Here is a 20401-nt window from a genome sequence, read left to right as displayed (position 1 = left end):
GTTGCTTCTCTTGCACAACAGTAACACAACAATGACAACTTTGAACCCCTTGACTCAGTCAGACGCACAATAACCCTTGAAGGATGGATAACAGGATGGATTGAATGCTTGTTTGCTAACAAGATCCTGCAGTCAAACCGCAGACTTTGGGTGCGGCTCCATCACATGTTTGCTGTCACTACAGAAAGTCGGTGGGGGTCATGGCTGGTTGAGTTATTTAGTTTTTTTTTTAATAAAGGGTGTGCACCTTCCTCACTCAGAAGGGTGTTGTCTTTGTAAAAAAGAAAAAAAGGACAGCCTGCTCCTTCTTCACTGTGGAACTTCAGAGCCCCTCAAGTCGCTTCAGCAGGTAAGCAGCTCTGACTTTTTTGGTCAAATAAAATACTTTTGGGGACATTTTATAGTCAAAAAACACACTTTTATTATCATTTTTGCTCAAAAACACAAGGTTAGTGTACTTATTTTGATCCAAAAACAGACCTAGTGTTGTTTCTTTGCTCTGAGAGGACTGGGTGTCATTCTTTTGAGTCAAAAACAGACTTGTGTGTTCTCATTTTTGGTCAAAAAAACACTTTAATTTTTTTTTGGTCCAAAAACAGACATAACGTTATTTTTTTTGTTAAAAAAAATACTTTTCATGGCAGTCTTGGTCAATTAAAAGACTTTAACGGCCATTTTATAGTCAAAAAACACACTTTTGTTATAATTTTTGCTCAAAAACACAAGGTTAGTGTACTTATTTTGATCCAAAAACAGACATAGCGTTATTTTTTTAGTTTAAAAAAATGACTTTTCATGGCAGTCTTGGTCAATTAAAAGACTTTAAGGGCCATTTTATAGTCAAAAAGCACATTTTCATTGTCATTTTTGGTAAAAAAAAGACTTAGTGTCAAGTTTTTGGTATGTTTTTGTTAAAAACAAACAAAAAAATACTTTTTATGTCATTTATGGTCTAAAAGTGTCAATTTATGGACAAAGAATAGACTTTTAGTGTCATTTTGTAGTCATGTGGATAATTTGTAGGCTTTTTAAGTTAGATGAGCGCACACTAAATGGAATAGTAATTGAAAAAACTACACTAGCTAATTAGAGGGTGACGATGGCAGGCAGTCAAGACAGAAGAAGCCGTTCTGTCCTTTTCTGGCCCCTTAGCTGCACTTCACACTTTCTCATTATCCGCCCAAAATCCATCATTCATAAGCGCGTCGTCGCTACCTGTGACTTGGAAGGTCAGCGGAATGCCGAGCAGAGCAATGTCAGCAGAGTATAGGTCAGGAGGACATTTTATGTGGAATAATTCTCATGATTGGGGGGTGACTGACTGGGTCCTCAGTCTTCTCCTTTTTTGTTGAATTTTTCTGCATTTTATGTCACAGCCAACAACATGACGGAGTCCGCTGAAGCCGTGGCCGCCGACGTGGACAGCAAGAGGAGCGTGACCATAGAGATCACCAATTTGACCAACAACTACTGCCTCATTAACCCCAGGTAGGGAGGCACTCCACCGGACACTTCATTAGGTACACCTGCCAAATCTTATGACATCCTGTGCTGGAATTCTGCTTCTTCAAACATAATAATGCTCTCTAAAGCGCACGCTTGTCCAAAATGTCTTGCTAAGATTCTGAGTTAAGATTCAGAAGAGAACTGACGGGTCTCGTCCAACCCCTTATGACCTCTTAAGGTAAATGTCCCAAAGCTTGAGTCCATATTGAGGAACTTTTAGCATTTTATAGGGCAAGGAACCATATTTGATAACTAAAACTTGAACTAAAAAAATATTGTACTAATTAAAGATGGCATTATTACATAATATGTTATAATATAAATATTATCCATTTGAAAACACATTAGTCTTGTAAGCATTTTGGGTTAAAACAGTATCGTTACATAATCAGTTGCAACATCATTTTTTAATGAAATTTTTAATGCAATTTATTGTTCAAAATATTATTTTTATTACTTTTACTTTAAGGCAGAAAATACAACTTTTTTTCTGTACTTTAATTTCTTTTTTCAATATTTATTTTAGGTTCTTTGTGTGCCCTTCTTTTCATTTCTATTTTATTGGCTTTATTTTTTCTTTTCTTTTTTTTTATTTTGCATTTAGGCAGAAAAAAAATATTCTCCTAATTTTATTTATTTTCTTAATGCATTTTAATTATAATTGATATTTAATTTTGGTCGTTCTATCGACCATATTTGTGTCCTTAATTGGAATGATTGGAATTAGGATTTTTTTAAATATAAATGATGTTCATTTTCGGCGGAAAATAGAAAAAAAACGACGTGACTGCGTGGATTTAGCTCAGCTTCCCAGAGGTGATGTCGTGTTTTACCTTTTTAAACAGCAACCTGTTTGTGACAGAGTCATCAACAGCGCCTCTGCTGGCTGCAGCCAAGCACTGCACTCCATTTTAGCTGTGTGGATGGCTTTTAAAAAAAATGTTTTCAAATGTGATCAATCGTCACTGTCATGCCCCGCCCACATGCTATGACAGCAACGCAAGTACTCCGCAGTGTAGGTGTACTTAATACTGTGCACAGGCCCTCCAGTGATCTAAAGTGTGCGTTGGTACACTCCTTCAGGGTGCACCTGGACAGCGGCGAGGCGTACAACCCTCCTCAGCCCACGGTGCGCACCACGAAGACCGAGGTGTGCACCTTCACCAAGACCAGTGGCAAGGCCACAGGTGCCGTGGGCGTGATAACCTACGACCTTTTCGAGCGCTCGCAGAAGGACTACATCGAGACGCTGGCCATCATGTTCTCGGTGCCGTGGGACTACAACTTCTACAAGAACTGGTTCGCCGTGGGCATCTTTAAGAAGGGGCTAAAGTGCGACAAGGACTTGTTCAAGCTGATGTACAACGAGAAGAAGCAAGCCGAGCACGGCTTCGTGCGCGAGGAGTCCACCGGCACGGGTATCAATTACGTGGGCAAGTACCTGGATGTCAAAGCCACCATGGGCCCCCTGGGGAAAGCCATCATGAAGGTGGAGGTGTGGGATAAGCTGTTCACACCCTTGGGCCAGCAGGCCATCTAGATGGCGTACTTTATAGCGACGTGCATGGTTTAGCAGATATATTGAGGCCCCTCCCTCGCCAGAAAATCTGCTTAAAATCACAGTTTTGTGTGTTTATGCATCCAGGCAGCAATCCTCCGTTCAAAGCGGAAGTCTTGTTCAATAGCGTCCCGTTCTTTAGAAATGGAAATGAAAGGCTGACTCACCGGCAAGACGAGGGCAGATTGTTTAATAGAAGCTTGTGTTGTATTTACCTTGACACCGTACCCGCAGGAAAGCAGAATAAACGTCTTTGAACAAGCGTTGCGTCTGTTGATTGACTCCGAATCAGAGATTCATGAATGCAAAATGGCCTTTTTGATGGCATGCTTGTGTTTGCGGGGAATTTAAATAAAAAATAGAAAAAGACGACTTTGAAGTCGTCTTGTTGTGTTGCATGACAATAGAATGAAAGCTGACACATCATCACACCTGAACCACGCATTCAAACATCTTCTCATGACAATTTACTGGGAAATTGTACGCTAAATTAAACTTGAGTTGTGTTCATGCGTTCTGTGTGAGAGTCATTGTGTCGCTGATACATCACTTTGCAAAACCCTAACATCAGCCTTAATCCTAACACCAACCCGAACCCTAATGCTTACCTTAGCCGTAACCCGAACACAAACCCTAGCCTTACACCCAACCCGAACGCATTCCCCATCCTAACCCTAGCCCAAACTCAACCCAAACCCGAACCTAACCTTAACCCAAAACTAAAACCCCAAGCCTAACCCCAACTATCTGTAACCCTAGCCCTAAACCCAACCCTAACCACGCTCAAAACCCTAAACTCAGCCCTAACCCTTACTGTAGCCATAACCCTAGCACAAACCCTAGCCTGACACCCAACTCTAACACACACCTCATCCTAACCCTAGCCTGAACTCAACCCAAACCTTAAGACTTGTCTAAACTTAACGCAAACCCCAAGTCAAAACCCAAGCCTAACTCAAACTCCAGCCCTAACCCTTAGCCTAGCCGTAACCCTAGCAACCCTAGCCCTAGACCCAAGCCAAACCAGTCATAACCCTAACCTGGGTTTTTTTCCCCATGAGGCCCAGAATTGCGGGCGGCGTCCCTGACCACAGTTCATTAGGGTTTGTTTGAGAGTTTGTGCTCGGGTTAGGTTAAGATTTGGGTAATCGTAGCCCTAGTCCTAACCCTAGCCCTAACCCTCATGGCTATTTTGAATCTTTTATTTTCTGCACAGGAAGTAGTTTATTTATAACAGAAACGTACGACACAAACACACTGGGGTCGAGATCCTCGTGTCGGCTCACTACTCGTCCTGGAGGGAACGTCAGTGTGGTGCCACTACGGTAATAACTCGTCAAGGCGGCGTTGCTGTTGCACGGTCGTTAACCTCACACGAGCGTGATGTACGATCTTTGACGTGACAAACGCTGTTATCGTCTTTTCTCTGCAGCATCACGCCGCCGCCGTCATATAAGCTCTTTCACATTTGCATAATACACACGCCTCACCTACGGTACGGTCCGTAGCTTAGCCATGCCTGCATCATTAATGCACACGCACACAATATCCTCTTCTTACGTTTCTCTTCTTTAGCCCCACAGCTAACCCTGCTTATATGCCTCAATGTGTAAATGTGTGTGTATGTGTGTGATGAGCATCTGAGAGTGGGCAGCTAACACATGCACTCACACAGATGGGAAGTTCTATCAAATGCATTATATTATGCTCGCCTACGTATAGATGAACAGTATGGAGATGTATGCGCTTATTTGCTTATTATTTAACAAGCGAGGCTTTTTTGTACTGTTTTAGCTTATAGCCGGATGTGTGAAAATCCCACCTCGAGGCGCAGGCACGTGGGATCTTAACTTCGTCTGTCCGGCACAATAGTCAGCTGATCGAAACAAATAAGCCACCAGTTAAACCTGCTGGCAGGCAAATAAAAGAAAGCTTTGCTGTGAAGAACCTAGACCGCCGGATTGGCATGCAGGATTTTTGCATGTTGATGCTTAGCATTTAGAATTTTGGCCTCAAACATTACTAGTGTAGCATGCAGACTAGTCTTTATGGTCTCTCAAGTAGAGCTAATATCGGCGCTGTTAAATTGCCACAGCGGCTGAAAAGCCTCTCAAACATTGCCCTCTAGTGGCCACTGTGGTTATAGTCGACACCCTTTGCACCTGAAGTGCAGTAGAAATTGAATATTTTCTACGACAGTAAATATACAGTACTTTATATCATTATTATAATTTACATTTCTAAATATATTAAATATATTTTTGTCTGTGCAGTTGAATGACCCCATAAATGTGTATTAGCTATAAAAACAGACATGTAAAAACACCCATGTACTTGTAGATATGCTAAGAAGTTATATAAAGAAAAACCAGCCTGCATCTCAGTTTTGTATAATTAGTATGAACTTTGGTTTCCATTCCACACGTTTTTTACTCTTTTTTTTTCCCATTTTGGCTCTTGTCCCGCGACCCTAATTAGGATAAGTGGCATAGAAAATAGATGGATGGATGGATGGATTTTGGCTGTTGCTTTTTGTAATTTTCCTAGTACTCCACGTTCAACTCGTACGTTTTATTGTACTATTATGACTTCATTCCCATAACATTTTGACTTTGTCGTACTAATTTAACTTTTTCCACAAACTAATTTTCCAAAATTGCAACTTTATTCTTTCTTTTGTTAATTTCCCATAGTATTCAAATCTTAATAAATCTTAAATTTACAACATCAGGATTCAAAAACAATTTTTCTTCCCCCTCGTAATATTACAAATTTAGATTAGTACTTTTTTTCTTGTAAGATTACACCTTTTTCCTGTTCATTCTATGGCCTAACTGTCCTACTGTTTCGATTCTATTCTCATTAAATAATTTTCCATTTTTGCCGTTGTGTTTTTCAGCTTTCTTGTTTAAATACATTTTTACAATGTGCTGTGGGTCATTTAAAAAAAAAAACTTTCACAGGCCACTTGTGGCCCCCGGGGCCACACTTTGGACACGCCTGGTCTAATATCATAACGAACAGCAAGGATAATTCATGCTAATCTCTCAGGATGACCGAGGTAAGCGGCCCTGTGCAATGCTCTGCATCGTGACGTCTTGTCACCCAGCCCAAGGTTTAAACCGAGAGTCAATTTATTCAATTCACGGCCGTCACGCCCAATGACTCGCCTCAGTGGACGCCATCTTTCACTTTCATCAAGTCTTGTGTGCTTCTTCCTCTAAATTTGTCACAGATTTAATGAGGCACGTGTCATTATTTGTATTTTTAGCATTATATATGCATTCTTACATTGCTTTTATGACATCGCTTTTGCAACTGTTATATTTTTAATATTTTTTTCTCCATAATTTGTATTTTTGTTTGTAGCATATGATAATAATATTGACAATAGAATAATTGAATTCAATACTCAATATTGCCGTATTACTATTTTTTTTTTACAATTATTTAGCATTTTTATTTCTTTACAGTATTTTTCACAATTGTCACAATTTTCATAATTAATGTAATTTGTAATTTTATTTTCATTTTCCATCTTATGATCATTTTGTTCTATTTAATAAATATGATAATAATAATAATAATAATAATAATACATTTTATTTATATGGCACTGCCCCAAATAGCTTTACTTTTAGCCTTATTTTATTTAAAATATATATTTTTATTTTTAGGATTAATTTAGCATTGTTTGTATTATTTGTATTTTTATTTTTAGCTTAATTTTCCTACCAATAATAATAACAATAATACATTTTATTCACATAGTGCTTCCTAATCCTAATATACTCAGTATACTATTTTTGGTAGTATTTTTTCCAATAGCGTTATTTGTTGTGCCATTTTTAGCATTATTATGACTTGTGATAATATTAGGAGCAGTGCAGGTGATACAGTAAGTTCAATAAAGTGAGTACTAGCGAGTAAAGGTGTTGTTGTCTGGCCAGTGGAGCAAAAGTGACGTGAAATGGAATCAGCAGTGACTTTTTGCTCTTTTCCACAGCCAGTGTGCACACATCAGCCAACCAGGAGGACCAGAAGACGGTGACACTGTTGCCCTTTTAGTGCTTTTTATTTTTGCCAAATCTCTTGGATGTCCCCCCGCCCCCTCTTATTGTGTTAGAGGACCCAGCGTTGGCCCCCACTGGAGACCCCCCGGAGAGTCTCCTGAGCCATGACCCGCGACCCCACAAGGTAAGCTGCAGCTGTGGACTCAAAGTTGTGTAATGTTGTGCAAAAATTACATTTTTGTTCATTACAAATGCACCGCATGAACATAAGTATTGGGACGTCTGGCCACCCTGTGCACTATAGCAGTTTCCACTCTGTCTTCTCTTGTCTGGCTGCTTCCAGTACAAGATGGCTGACGTGAGGGCTCAAATAAGCACACGCACCTTGCCACGTCTTTGAGAGATGGTAAGTGGTGTTTTTTATTTTTTTTTTATTTTTATTTGCACTCAAAGGCCCGTGTCATGCAAGTAAGCCAAGCAAGAACACATTATGCTGGCGCACATTCATAGCTATGGGACATACAGTACCTACGCCCAATGGAGATTCGAACCCAGGTCTTCCCGATCTCCTGACTTTGCCAACATGCTAAACACTCGGCCACCGTGCGGCCGCACAAGACGAAATGAGGGAAAAAATTCAAACAACGTTTTCAGAAAATAGATGTTAAAAACAGAAAAAAAGAAACAAAAAGATGACAAAATCAGATGGAAAATAGAAGAGGGGAAAAACACAAACATGGAAAAATTGCACACACAAAAAATAACAAAGGGAGAAAAACATGTGAAGGTATATGGCCCAGATAGGTACAACACAGAAAGATCAAATATTTCAATAACCCAAAAAGGGAAAAAGAAAAGAATGTGGAAAAAAGTACAAAGGAAAAAGAGTGAAAATGGAAAAGAAAAAAAGGAGAAAAAGATGTCAAAAGCAGATACACAGAAGAGGAATTAAAATCCATAAAGCACACAAGAAACAAGAAAAAACGATCTAAAAGTATTTTTTTTCGAGTGAGAATGGACACAAAATAAACAGTAAAAAAGAAAAGTAAAAAACAAAAACGGGGCAAAAAGTAAAAATGACTTTAAGCATTAAATGAAAAAAAAAGTGAGGACGGACACAAAATATGAAGTAAATAAACACAACACAGAAAGACAAAAAGAGAAGGAAAACAAAGCAAAGTTAAAAAAAAAAAACTAAAAGGGGAAAATAAAAACAGGGAATGCTATACAATATATATTATTATATCATACTAAATTACCTGTGCTTACATCTCACTACTCAATCATTGAGTCCCAACTGTCTCCAGTCTCCTTGTATTTGCACTAAAGGTCACTTCATAAGGTCACTTGCTGTCTAGCTGAGGTCCAGCTTGCTTACTATCTCCTCCACCACTAGAGGGGGCTGTTCTCCTAACAAAGTCATTGCATGTCCTTTCTGCTACTCAGCGCTCATGTCGTCCAGCAGTGAGACAAATTATTGCAGTGGGATGTCAGCCAATGATGGATGTTCATTGTTTTCACACTTACATCGTTCTGCCTCAATGACGTCAGAGCCCGAACAGACATGGGTGGGATCATCATCATCATCATCAGGGCGTTTGTGTGTTTCTGGAGGAGGGGGGATGACCCCACACATCCAGAGAGGAAGGAGGTCAACTCACACACTTTCCCACCCTGCCTTGCCACACACACAAACACACACACACACACACACACAGATAGAGTGGTGTGTTTCCCAGATGAGGGTGTGTGATACTCGAGACCTTCCTTCCAGTGGCATTTTTATATGAAAACCACATTATGTAGGCTTCATACCAGCAAAATTACACAACACTACTGCATGATGAGCCTTTTTCAATTCTAAATTAAATAAAACAAAGGCAATGTTGCTAGGCAGAGTTCATAGGGCCCAATCATGACTGCCCGGTTTTCACATTTTAAAAAATGTCAGCACTCATTTTTTTGCTCAATCTAATTAAACATAGAATTTTCCAACTGCGCTGCATTATATGTAAAATACGTATTCGAAGGGAAGAAGGTTTACCTGAGACGCCACAATTTAAGGGGCTTTATCAGGTAAAAGGATCCTCTTGAGCACAAAATTAGTATTTTATTCATCTTTAATTTGCTAGACTTCCTCCGCAATCCAGATGGTTAAAAACATGACAAGCCCAAGCTTAGATTTCACAGTTGAAAATGTGTCTTTAATGATACTGCAGTACATTTGTAGAGAGCAGGCTGCCGTTGTTTGCTCTGGTCCAGAAATAAAGACATAAATAGCGACTTTTTACTGTATTTAAACAAATCTGAAAGCTCAAAGAAGAGCTTTTGCGTCATTCAAACATTTTCTTACTAAGGAGCAAAATGTCTTAAGTGTCTTTTTGCGGATATTGACTCAATTTAAACTCGTCATGACATCATGACGGTCGTCGACATTTCAACTTTGGAAGGACTGTGTTTGATAATGAGACAATGGCAGGAAAGAAGGATCCTCACCTTTTGGCACCCCATCCTTTCCTTTCCACACGTGTTTTCCTGTCGCCACCCAACGCTTACTGCTAAAGACACAACCTAGCAGGCTCGGGGATTTTGTCAGACAGACAAAACATAAATTAAGCCTTGTTTTCACCAAACAGTCCAGTTTGGTTTTTTTGGTGTGTTGCCATTGTCAAAAGTATTGGAAGACGCCTCTCTCTATCACTTTTTGGCACCCTTCTGTTGGGGTACCAGCCACAGTAGTAGGACACCTAAAGGGCGGAGCTCGTGTGCTGATTGGTGGCTCGAGAATGGTCACTTCTGTATGATGAAAAACAAAGCTTCCCTTGTTAAGAAGACTGATGTCCGCTGTTGTGGTTTGTTTGTTGTTGTTCACAGTGTCACCACACTATGATGTCACGCTGTTTCTGTCACTAATGCAGCTAGCGCCACCCTGACTGTACACCGCACGCTGGGAGAACAAGACAGATCAGGACTTACTGTTCCAAGCTGAGATAAACTGAACCAGAAAGTAGAGAACTTGATGGAGCATTCTGATTGTAGGAACTGTTCAGGTAATGTTTGTCGTGTGTTTTGAGGAAGTTCTGAAGGTAGTACCTATCCTGATCGCAAGGTAATGGTGTTTTCGAAAGGTTAATGACTGTTCCAAACCAAGCAGATTAGGGCTGAAACTCAACCGCAATTTCGACATCATGAACTTTCCTGAGGAACCGGGAACATTTTGTTCCAGGTTTCCCCTTTCTGATCGCAAGGTATAGTGCTTCTAAAGTTCAAGCAACTTCTGGGTGTGATCAGGTGTGCTTAGCTGTTGTGATTAGCTGTCTTTCCATCATTCCATGAGAGAGAGGGCTCGCTAGTTAACCAGCCTACACACCCAGCACTAAAACACAAGCTAGATCAGGAGTAACCGTTCCACATGGAGTCGTACTGGACTTGTAGCGCTCTGTGGAAATGTGGCTTTCGATTCTGGAGCGAAAAGCTAGGAACTTCCAGGAGATCATAGCGTGTTTTGATCGTAGGAACCAAGGTCTCAGTTTAGTTCCAGGCTATCCTCTCCTCCTGATAAGGAGGTGTGGATGTTTTGACATGAAGTTGTAGACATCCCCATCAGCAGTTTAGTGCATCAACGGTGACTAGCAAGTAGCAAGTTTCAATTGCAGGAAAAAAGGCTCTGAGTTTAGTTGCAGGCTATCTGAAGCACCCGATCACAAGGTTGAACTTGGGGCAGCGGTTTTGAGTCATTAAATAAGATGAAGAAACCCAAGAAAGAAATCCTCTGATTGTTGGACAGACTGACAACAATACAAATACACTTGATTATTTGTGCCAAAGGGAACTGCAAGTCTGAAATGAAAAGACTAGACTGCACTACTCAAAGTGGTTCCAGCAAATGGTTCAACTGGCTTTTTGCTTTGCATAATGTTCACTGGATGTAGATAACAATGACAGGAACCTTCTAGTTCCTTGAAGAGAAGCCTACACGGAACCACAAACAATGCACCTATGGTAGGTTTTGTCTGATTCTAAATGTTCTCCCTCTAGTGGCTCTTCCTTGTTGGCAGCAACATCAGGAGCTGCCATCTCCATTCTTGGTCTTGAGGACCACCAGACTGACCATGACAGGAATGAGAAGGATGGGCGTGATGACCAGAGCGAAGACGATGGCCGGCGGCGGGTCGCTGAGCTCCTCCATGGGACACTCCTTGAAGAAGCTGGAGTGTATGTCGACGAACATCCGCTCCACCAGAGGGCTGGGCCACGGGATGAGGAGGCAGTCGGAGATCTTCTCCGTGCAGAGGCTCAAGTTGTTGTACAATCTGTCAGGCCAAGGAAGGGGCCGCTGTTATGCGCATGATACTCAAGGAGACATCAGGCCGCAGCGTCCACTTACCCGCTGACGTTATGCCAAATGCACCAGTCTGTGGTGTTCAGCTCTGCCATGGCCGTGTTGAAGTTGGAGAGGCACAGGTTGTGCAGGAGGTAGTGAAGGCAGTCCATGGTAGCTCTTCCGTAGTCAACGCAGATTGCGCAGAAGTGCGGACAACTGTGAGACTTGTTCCCACAGGCTGAAGGCACGGGAAGAAAACAATTGGAAAATCTCATGGACATCTCATGCATATATACACTGAATGCATTTCATTAGGTCCACCTGCACCATCTAATGGGATCCTATGCAAAAGATGAATGAGGAATTAGATTCTAAGGCTCGGTTTACAGTGTGTAGTTTACATATATTGTTAAAGTCACGCCTCATGAGGGCTCTCATAATGTATTTAGAAGATTTTCTCTTCTCTAAGTACAACAATATTCCATTTATAAATAAGGATTTTTTCTTTGGGGAAATTCACTTTCATTTCACTTATTATTTGGGTGTGGAACCAATGAACCGCGGTAAACGAGGGATTACTGTACATGAAATACTTGGAAGTAATTGTAAAGCGGCTGTTATAAAACTCACATACAGCAAGTAATATTTTTACTTTAATAATGATTTGGTGCGCGTGAGAAAGTGGAAAGGAATGCATCTGTCTCTTTAAAGGCATAGTTCAGATTTTTTGACATCCCCATCAGCAGTGTAGCACATCAACAGTGACTTACCACCCCCCAGTTGGTCCCGTGAGTCCGGTTGTGGTCGGTGATCCGTGATGAAGAACGTAGTTCCGCTTAGTTGCTTGTGACATTTAAGTAAAGAGTTTGGCTTCTCAAAATATACGTTCAAAAGAGTAACACATTGACATCACAAAAATGCCTAAAAAAAAATGAGGATCCTGCCGTATCCCTGTGCACTGTCGCCTGTGCGTTATTGTGTATGTTCCGCTGTGGCGCACCCACGTAAACAAGATGGCCACGCCGCTCCATCGGAGGAAGAAGATGCGAGTGTCTTCATCACATACACAAGAAAGCACAGGCAAAAGTGCGCAGGGACACGGCGGGAGACAAATATAACGCAGAGCGATTGGTGAGGTCTGTTTTTTTTATGAAGCATTTTTGTGATGCAAATGTTTTACTCTTTTGAGCGCATATTGTTTTGAAAAGCCAAAGTCTTTACTTAAATGACCCCAGCAACTAAGCAGCACTAAGTTCCTCGTCACGGATCTCCTACCAGAACTTGGCTCACGGGACCAATTGGAGGGGTAAGTCACTGTTGATGTAGTACACTGCTGATGGGGGTGTCGTACAACTTCATGTCAAAAAAATCCGAACCATCCCTTTAACCTCATTTGTTATCAAGCATATTTCACACCACAGCAGCAACAGACCCAATGTTGTAATGTAAAAACAGCTAGCATTTTAAAGTGCATGCAGAGATAGATAAAGCTGCTGGATGTTGCCCACTCATGGTACTTCAAATGCATCTAATGCCATCTTGTGAAGTTCATTAAAAAACTACATCAGGAGGTTGCCCACAGCCACAGATGTTAATGCGGATGTTTTTGACCGGGAGCTAATTAGAGAGCCCGGCGAATATTTGCTCTTGTCAACCATGTCCCTTGCCACCACTATCGGAGACCCGTCAGTTAACTGAATAGAAGCTTTAATTGGAGCATTTTTGGTAACAATATTTATAGTAATTCTGATACAACCGTTGAACTGGATGTCATTCCATTGTGCAGGTGTACCTAATGAAATGGTGTCCAGGGTCGTGTCACATACCAATTGAGTGGGAATGTTCTCCATAGGTGGCATCTGAAGGGCACAGAGATGAGATTAGAAGGTTTACTGTCAAGTAACGCCTCTAAAAGATGTTCACCCTCTATAAGTCAACAAAAAGACGTCTGCAGCTGGAAAAAGGGGAACCACACACACACACACACACACACACACACACACACTCACCGTAGAGAAACGAGAGGAACACCCCAATCAAACCGAATGCTCCCTTCATGTCAGAATCAATGAATCAAGGTGTCTTCTCTGGGACGGATGACCCTACGTGAAGAAGCTTAAAGCACGGCGAGGCATAACAGGAAGCCCCGGCCCAGCAGGATGAGAGCGAGGCGGCGTAACCTCTGCGAGCAGACGTCTAACCAGAGCTACCCTGCCTCACCAGATGTTCTCAGATCAGCCCGATGGCCCCCGCGCCTCGGCGGCAGCTCTTCCCCTCTCAGACGCACGCTTCCTTGGGACTGTCTTCCCTTCTAGAGGGGGTGGAGGCAACAGCCATTCTCCCCCGAATAAAAGGAGGGCGCGCACCCAAGCGAGCTGGGCTGGACTCACATCTGAAAACCCTTTAGTCCTCAACGCTTGTTCTGCTTTTTAGTCTCAGTTTCTCACAGTGAAAGAAGGCCTGGCCAGCTTCACAGCATGTGATTTATTTGCCTTTTTTCTTTTTTTTTTAGGCCGCCTCTGCCAAATAGGAAACATAAGCAAACATTTAGAGTGAGAGCTTCTCTGGGGTGGACTGGATCATGAATGTGCAAGCTGGGGGAAACTGATATTGAGGCTCATTTGAGCCAAATTAAAGAATAACTAGGAGCTAATGAGTGCTCTTCATCCAAGCCTATAGCGTCCACAAAAAGCTCCTTAGATTTGTTGTTTTAGCAACTTTCTACCAAGTCAGACAAGAGAGGCCCAGAACCAATGTTGCAATTGCCACTCATCACTGTTACAACATTGGTTTTGCTGCTGCTGGACCTCAGCCAAGGCCACAAAAATGGAAAAAAACATCATTTACTGTCGCGTTTGGTCATGTCAATGGTAATGGTTAGGTTTATTTCCAACATGCAAAGTTACATTGAAGTAGATCACATTTTTACACATATCCGAAAAGGAGTAGGAAGAAGTTGAGCTAATTCAATCCTACGTATGATAAGTTTGTTCACTTCTTCTGGTGAACTGGTACACAGGTCACCATTTCTTACTCGGTCGTCCTTCATTTATCACGGTTGATTGGTTCCACACCCCAACGCAATAAATGAATTTCCGTGAATTAAATACGAGTTTTAACATTATTATTACAAAAAGGTTATGAGTGCCAGCACTTTCATAAAGAAGGTGGAGAAACACTTTTGAATTCCGTCTCGCCAGGATGTACGGGAAGTCTGCATTAACAACAAGTTCTATCCCTTCCTCATTTCAAATTCCTTTTGCATTGTTTTCTGCATATTTTTCTCTATAAAATGTATTTTTGTGGGTCTGGAACGGATTCATTGGTTTTACGTTATTTCCTATGGGAAAGCCTCGTTTTTTTTAGACTTTTATGTTTTCTTTGGTATGAATTAGCGAAAACGGAGGTACCACTGCAAATACTATTTATTTGTGTTGCTTTATTAACTGTCAGGCTACTTCCTGGTTCATGGAGGACGCCTTTGTGATGTGATCTTCACCAAACTTCCATCTCTCGACAAAGTTTAATGTAAGTCAGTTTTGCATTTTTTTGCAAAAACCTACTAACTGTATCCATCCTACTATTTTTATACCAAATTTTCACTGATACAACAAAGCCAGGGGCGTCCCACAGCCTTGTATATGTCACCGAATCAGCACACTGGGGCCTCTCTTAACATCTGTTAGCTGGCCTGAGACGCTTTTTGATTTAGTAATGACATCAGGAAGTGTCTTTTCTGCAAGAGGAGGAGCTTGCAGGGGGAGGAAGATGGGGTGGGGAGAGGAGTGGGGGGGAGGAAGGCACATGATGAGGAACAGCAAAAGGGGCGCTTTCTTGCTTGTTGCTCCTGCAAACTGGTTTCACAAGATCCCAGCATGGGGGCCACAATGACGAACAAACTGAGGAAGTTGCGCCAGGTGGGGCACAAGCTCAAGAAGCGGGGTTTCATTTCACCTTTCACCCCGTGAGCCGGCTGAGGAGACCTCTCCGGGAGTTTGTGTTGCAGTGGAGCAAAAGGAACACACACAAAGATCTTGGCTGAGGTCTCCCAACTAGCTCGCCTTCTTCGACTTGACGGGAATCATCCCAAATCTTCCCCACGGGAGCGGACACACGTAGTTAATCAACATGTAGATGCAAAACACCTAACGTGTTATGATGGGATACAGTTTGTGTGTCAAGTTAATGATTAGGGATTCAACTTGGCAGCTTGGAGAGACACACAAATGGAATTACGTACCGTATGTGTATAAAAGAAGACCAAAATAAGACACTTACTCGCAATGCCGCTCATCATCTCTGTAGTGTGATACGCTGTAATAGTAAAATAGAAAATTTATTGTTGCTCAAGTATGTCAGTCTTGCTTTACTTTGGACAACAAAAATTGTTGGCTTTCCAGTAAAAGGGAAACAAAATTAGAATTTGGAGAAGTTACTTTTTTTTTTAAATTAAAACAATGACAAAAAATGGTAAATACTGTGCTTTTCTTTGGAAGAAAAAAAATTTGAAAAAATAATGGAAAAAATACAAAAAAATTCACAGATAAACACTTTTCAATGGAAAAACAAAACTTTGTTTATTGGATAAAAAGTCAACTGAAAACAATGTGGATTTACATGTTTTTCATCAGAAAACACAAAAAATTCTGTTTTTTTAATTAAATTTTAAACAATTCTTATAGAAGAAATAAAACTTAATATCAATGATAATATCAAGATGTATTATATTATCCAGGTATGCTGTCCAATTAAGAATGTATCTCCAAAGTCATTGGTGCCTGCTGCGGCGCTGCAATGATGTCAGCCTCACTCTGGGCTCTGGGCTCCTCTGGCTCCCTCTGGTGGACAGTGGCAGCATTGCAGGACCACCTATCCATTCATCCATTTTCTATGCCTTTTGTCCTCCAATGAAATGGTTCGCTCAGACGAAATGTATTATGGGAAAACATTAAAATAGTTTTTGTTTTGGGGGGGTTTTAATTTTATTTAATTAAAATTTAAGCAATACATGCTTTACATTGGACAACAAAAATGAGTTGCTTTTCCAGTAAAAGGAAAAAATATAGAGATTTTTTAAATACATGTATTCAAAAAAAGGAAAAAAAAAGTTGTGATGAGATAGTTTAAGGAAACAGGAAAATTACCTAAAAAATATGAGAAAAAAATACTATTCTTGGTTGTTTTTGATCAAATGAAAAAAAACATAACTCACCGACACTTTTCATTGGAAAAACAAAACATTTTATTTTATTTATAAATATATATATTATATACAATTATGATTGTTTGTCTATATGTGCCCTGCGATTGGCTGGTAACCAGTCCAGGGTGTACCCCGCCTCTCACCCGAGGTCAGCTGGGATAGGCTCCAGCATACCCCCGCGACCCTAATGAGGATGCGCGGCATAGAAAATGAATGGATGGATATATAATTGTATATATATTCTCTTTGGCAGGCGACGTAATCCGTGACAACTCAAATCACAGTCACAGTAGATACAAATAACTTTGAAGCAAAATTTAGCAATTAAAATACGCTTTTCTTTGTCCATTTCTGCTCAATATTTGCTCTCGCTTGTGGCTCCACAGTCACCGCTGCATTTCCTAAAACTACTGTGTGGGCTGAGGGTCAAACAGGACGTGCGCACGTTAATCTAACATAAAAAAAATTGGGCCATTAAAGGAAACTTCCTTTAATTTTGACAGCCCTGATTATTTTATATTTCATTTTATTGGATAAAAAGAAAAGTCAAAACAATGTGGAGATAACATGCTTTTTGTCATAAAACAAAAATGACTTTCTTTTGTTTTGTTGGATTCTTTTTTTTTTTAAACATACAATTCTTGAGATTCTCAAAGGAAGAATAAAATTGACTTCTTTATTTAATGAATAAAAAGAAAAATGATAAAAAGTAACAACACTCTTACCCATTGTTGTGGCTGGCTGCGCTGCTAACTTTTCATCCACCAGACAAACCACGGGTGCATGTGAGGCTGTGTAAGAGAAATAAATACTATACCAATGAATACATGAAATTATCTCCTCATTTTGTCCACCATATTTATCAGCTGCATTGTATTTAAGTGCCAGAAACCGACTCCAAAAGGTGGAACAAATAAAAGACATGAGTGGCGGTGCAGCCAAAAATGATATTTTAAACATCTGTATCAGTCCAAGGATTTCACAATCAAAGCATCCGTATAAAATAAATAACATTGACCGGGAATAACATCAATCCCACTGAGTGATATGGAAAACAAAATGAAATATACACGTGTAGATTCAATCAAAAAATCGAATTCTAGGAACAACATAACTGTTGCTGATCTGTATGACATACTATAGTGATAGAAGTCAATGACAGGAGCACACATGGGAATTCCCACTGAGAAATGAGGTGAAGGACATCTACAAGGACTTCAAGTAAGAAATGTAAAAAGCTTGACTTACCCCACATGAGAAGCAACAAGGCAGGGAAGAAGAGGTAAAGCCTGTTGGATGTCATGTTGCCCAACAATGATCTGTCCTCCTCACTTGGGAGGCTTGGGATTACATATCCTAACTTTTTTTTTTTTTTTAACAGGAAAGCTCCATAAAACAACAGGAAGCCCACGTTTCCTAGGATGGGCGTTTTCCTGTCAAGGGGACAGAGAGCTTGTGATAAGGTAAAGGCTGTTACCCCTGTACCACCATCCCTGGCTGTCATCCCGTCCCCACCCCCCTTTGGGTCCAATGAAGTTATAATGAGGTGCTTATCACCTTGCATGACTCTCTGTAGTCACATGATGACATCTGACACATCCGATTGGCTGCCAGTGGGTCACACTTTGTAAATAATGGAAATAGAAATGATCAGTTACAGCGTCAAACTGGGGCTACCTTGAAACCTTTAGTCGCTGCACTGGCAACATTTGAACTGTCATACAAGTGTGAAACATACATATATTGGCCATTTTGTACTGAGCAACCAGGACGGAGACACATATACAGCTTGTCACCTTCACAATGAGTTCCATTTCCATTTTCTATGGTCATCATCGCATCTTTTTTTCTCATTTAACTTGCCATCACTGGTACCCGTCTATGGTGGCAAAACAGTCATAAAAGCCAAATAAAATGTGATCTTTTGAAGACTCGCTCAGCGTAGGTCTTACAAGACGACCGTAAATTTCCTCAAATGTTGGTAAAAGCCAACAATATTCTGAACCGCTCCGCTGTATATTGTTATTGATAAATGGAAAATCACTGAGCACGCGACAGTAGTTATTGCACGTTTACGTGGCTCCAAATCTGCCTTTGCTACCTCAGAATGAAGGCACAAATATAACACCATACTGTAGACGTACACCTCCAAAAAAACCTTCGAGCTTCAGCTCGTTACGGCTGCATTGACCAGTCTCTCTCTCCTCACCATCGCTCGCCCACGACACTGAGCCAGCAAGCCGAGGTGTAGTTTGCTCATAGAGCCCACGCCACAAGCCCGACCTCGATGAAGAGCCACAAAAGTAGGGGTGGTCAAAGTGCGGCTCAGGGGCCATCTGCGGCCCGTGGCTGGTTTGTCTGCAGAATTGTAAAAAACAGCAAAAACGGTAAAAAAAAAATAAATACAGGAAAAGGCACAATGAGAAAAAGCTGAAATGTTACTACCAACAAGCAATAATAACACAGAACTTTGTATTTAAAGACAAAGCGTTAAATATCTAACACTTTTTACACTTTTTCTACAAAATAAAGAAACATATACACATATATACATATATATATGTATATATAGCGGTTCGCATGTTAGCATAGTGGTTAGCATGCTGGCCACACAGTTAGGAGATCTGGAAGATTTGAATCTCCCTTGGGCATCTCTGTGTGCAGTTTGCGTGTTCTCCCGGTGCGTGCGTGGGTTTCCTCCGGGTGCTCCGGTTTCCTCCCACATTCCAAAAACAAATGGTCCATAGGTATGAATGTGAATGTGTGAATGGTTGTTTGTCTATATGTGCCCTTATTGACTGGCGACCAGTCCAGGCTGTACCCCGGCTCTTGCCCAAAGTCAGCTGGGATAGGCTCCTAGTGAGGATAAGCGGCATAGAAAAAGGATGGATGGATATATATAAATGTATATAAAATGTAAATATATATATTTTTTATTTTTTTAGGCATATACAGTATATATATTTACATATGCTGCATGTTCACGGCCCAGACCAGGGATCTTGGTCTCTAAAAGGTTGGTGACCACTGTAATAGAGCATAATATGGTAAAATTGTGGGGCAAAAAAGTCACCTTATCAACCCCTAAAAACTCCCATACTTGCAGGTATGAGTGAACCCAACTAGCCATTTTTGGTTCCCGGAATGTTCCTAGAACCGTAGCTCAATTAATCAGCATGAGTGTGCTTAAGTACTGTATATGCTAAAGTGGGTTTTCAATATGTCTTCTGCACCGATTATTTCTGTCATCATATTACCTCTTTAACTGGATTTAAAAACTACTTGAGCGATAACAAGTGACACTAGCCAGTCGAAGTGTCTAATTGATATACAATGCATATGATGTTGCACTGGACAGATTTCCCTGCAAGGAGTGGGACATCCTAGTGGTGTACATCACTTCATTCTGCTGCACTTTTAATTCTCCTGATAGTCCAGATGTGTCTTTCCTGGGCGTTTTGTGAGACACACGTGATAAAAATCTGTAACATATTTCAATATTCCCGTCGGCAGGTGCCAAAAGCAACACGCCCGGTTGACGCTACGCACAATCAAAACTTCCTGCCAATAAAGCCTCACTCTCAAACAGCTTATCTTCCTGTGTTTGCTTTTGTTTGACAGGTCACTATCAACACAGCGTTGACGGACCTTCAATTCCCACTAGCAACACATCTTGCATAATTAGTAAGCAGGAATGCATGAACGTTAAAGACAGCAAAGCAATGCATGCATGTTATATGTTATTTCAAGTTAGCTTAGCATGATAGTTGGCCAAAACAGTGCCAGGGTAAATTAGG

The 20401-nt window shown here is 40.9% G+C and overlaps 2 protein-coding genes across 3 annotated transcripts; one reads left to right on the top strand and one right to left on the bottom strand.

The window, feature by feature from the left end:
- Positions 1-87: 87 nt before the first annotated feature.
- apnl (actinoporin-like protein) lies at positions 88-3538 on the top strand. Its single transcript, XM_054760248.1, has 3 exons — positions 88-349; positions 1377-1488; positions 2590-3538. The coding sequence occupies exons 2-3, from the start codon at positions 1385-1387 to the stop codon at positions 3044-3046; spliced, it is 561 nt and encodes a 186-aa protein (XP_054616223.1). The 5' UTR covers positions 88-349; positions 1377-1384; the 3' UTR covers positions 3047-3538.
- Positions 3539-9259: 5721 nt separating this feature from the next.
- Positions 9260-18045, bottom strand: ramp2 (receptor (G protein-coupled) activity modifying protein 2). 2 transcript variants are annotated; one of them, XM_054760245.1, is made up of 6 exons: positions 17853-18045; positions 17330-17395; positions 15680-15715; positions 13228-13260; positions 11465-11639; positions 9260-11390 (listed from the first exon to the last, which is right to left on the bottom strand). In XM_054760245.1, exons 1-6 carry the CDS (start codon positions 17905-17907, stop codon positions 11141-11143), a joined length of 615 nt encoding a protein of 204 aa, XP_054616220.1. In that variant the 5' UTR covers positions 17908-18045; the 3' UTR covers positions 9260-11140. The 2 variants fall into 2 exon arrangements, with proteins under 2 accessions (XP_054616220.1, XP_054616221.1); XM_054760246.1 differs by lacking the exons at positions 15680-15715; positions 17330-17395; positions 17853-18045 and adding an exon at positions 13411-15670.
- Positions 18046-20401: the final 2356 nt, after the last annotated feature.

The sequence above is a fragment of the Dunckerocampus dactyliophorus genome, chromosome 18 (assembly GCF_027744805.1).
Source record: "Dunckerocampus dactyliophorus isolate RoL2022-P2 chromosome 18, RoL_Ddac_1.1, whole genome shotgun sequence".
Classification (NCBI taxonomy): Eukaryota; Metazoa; Chordata; class Actinopteri; order Syngnathiformes; family Syngnathidae; genus Dunckerocampus; species Dunckerocampus dactyliophorus.
This window is presented reverse-complemented; position numbering and strand designations above follow the sequence as displayed.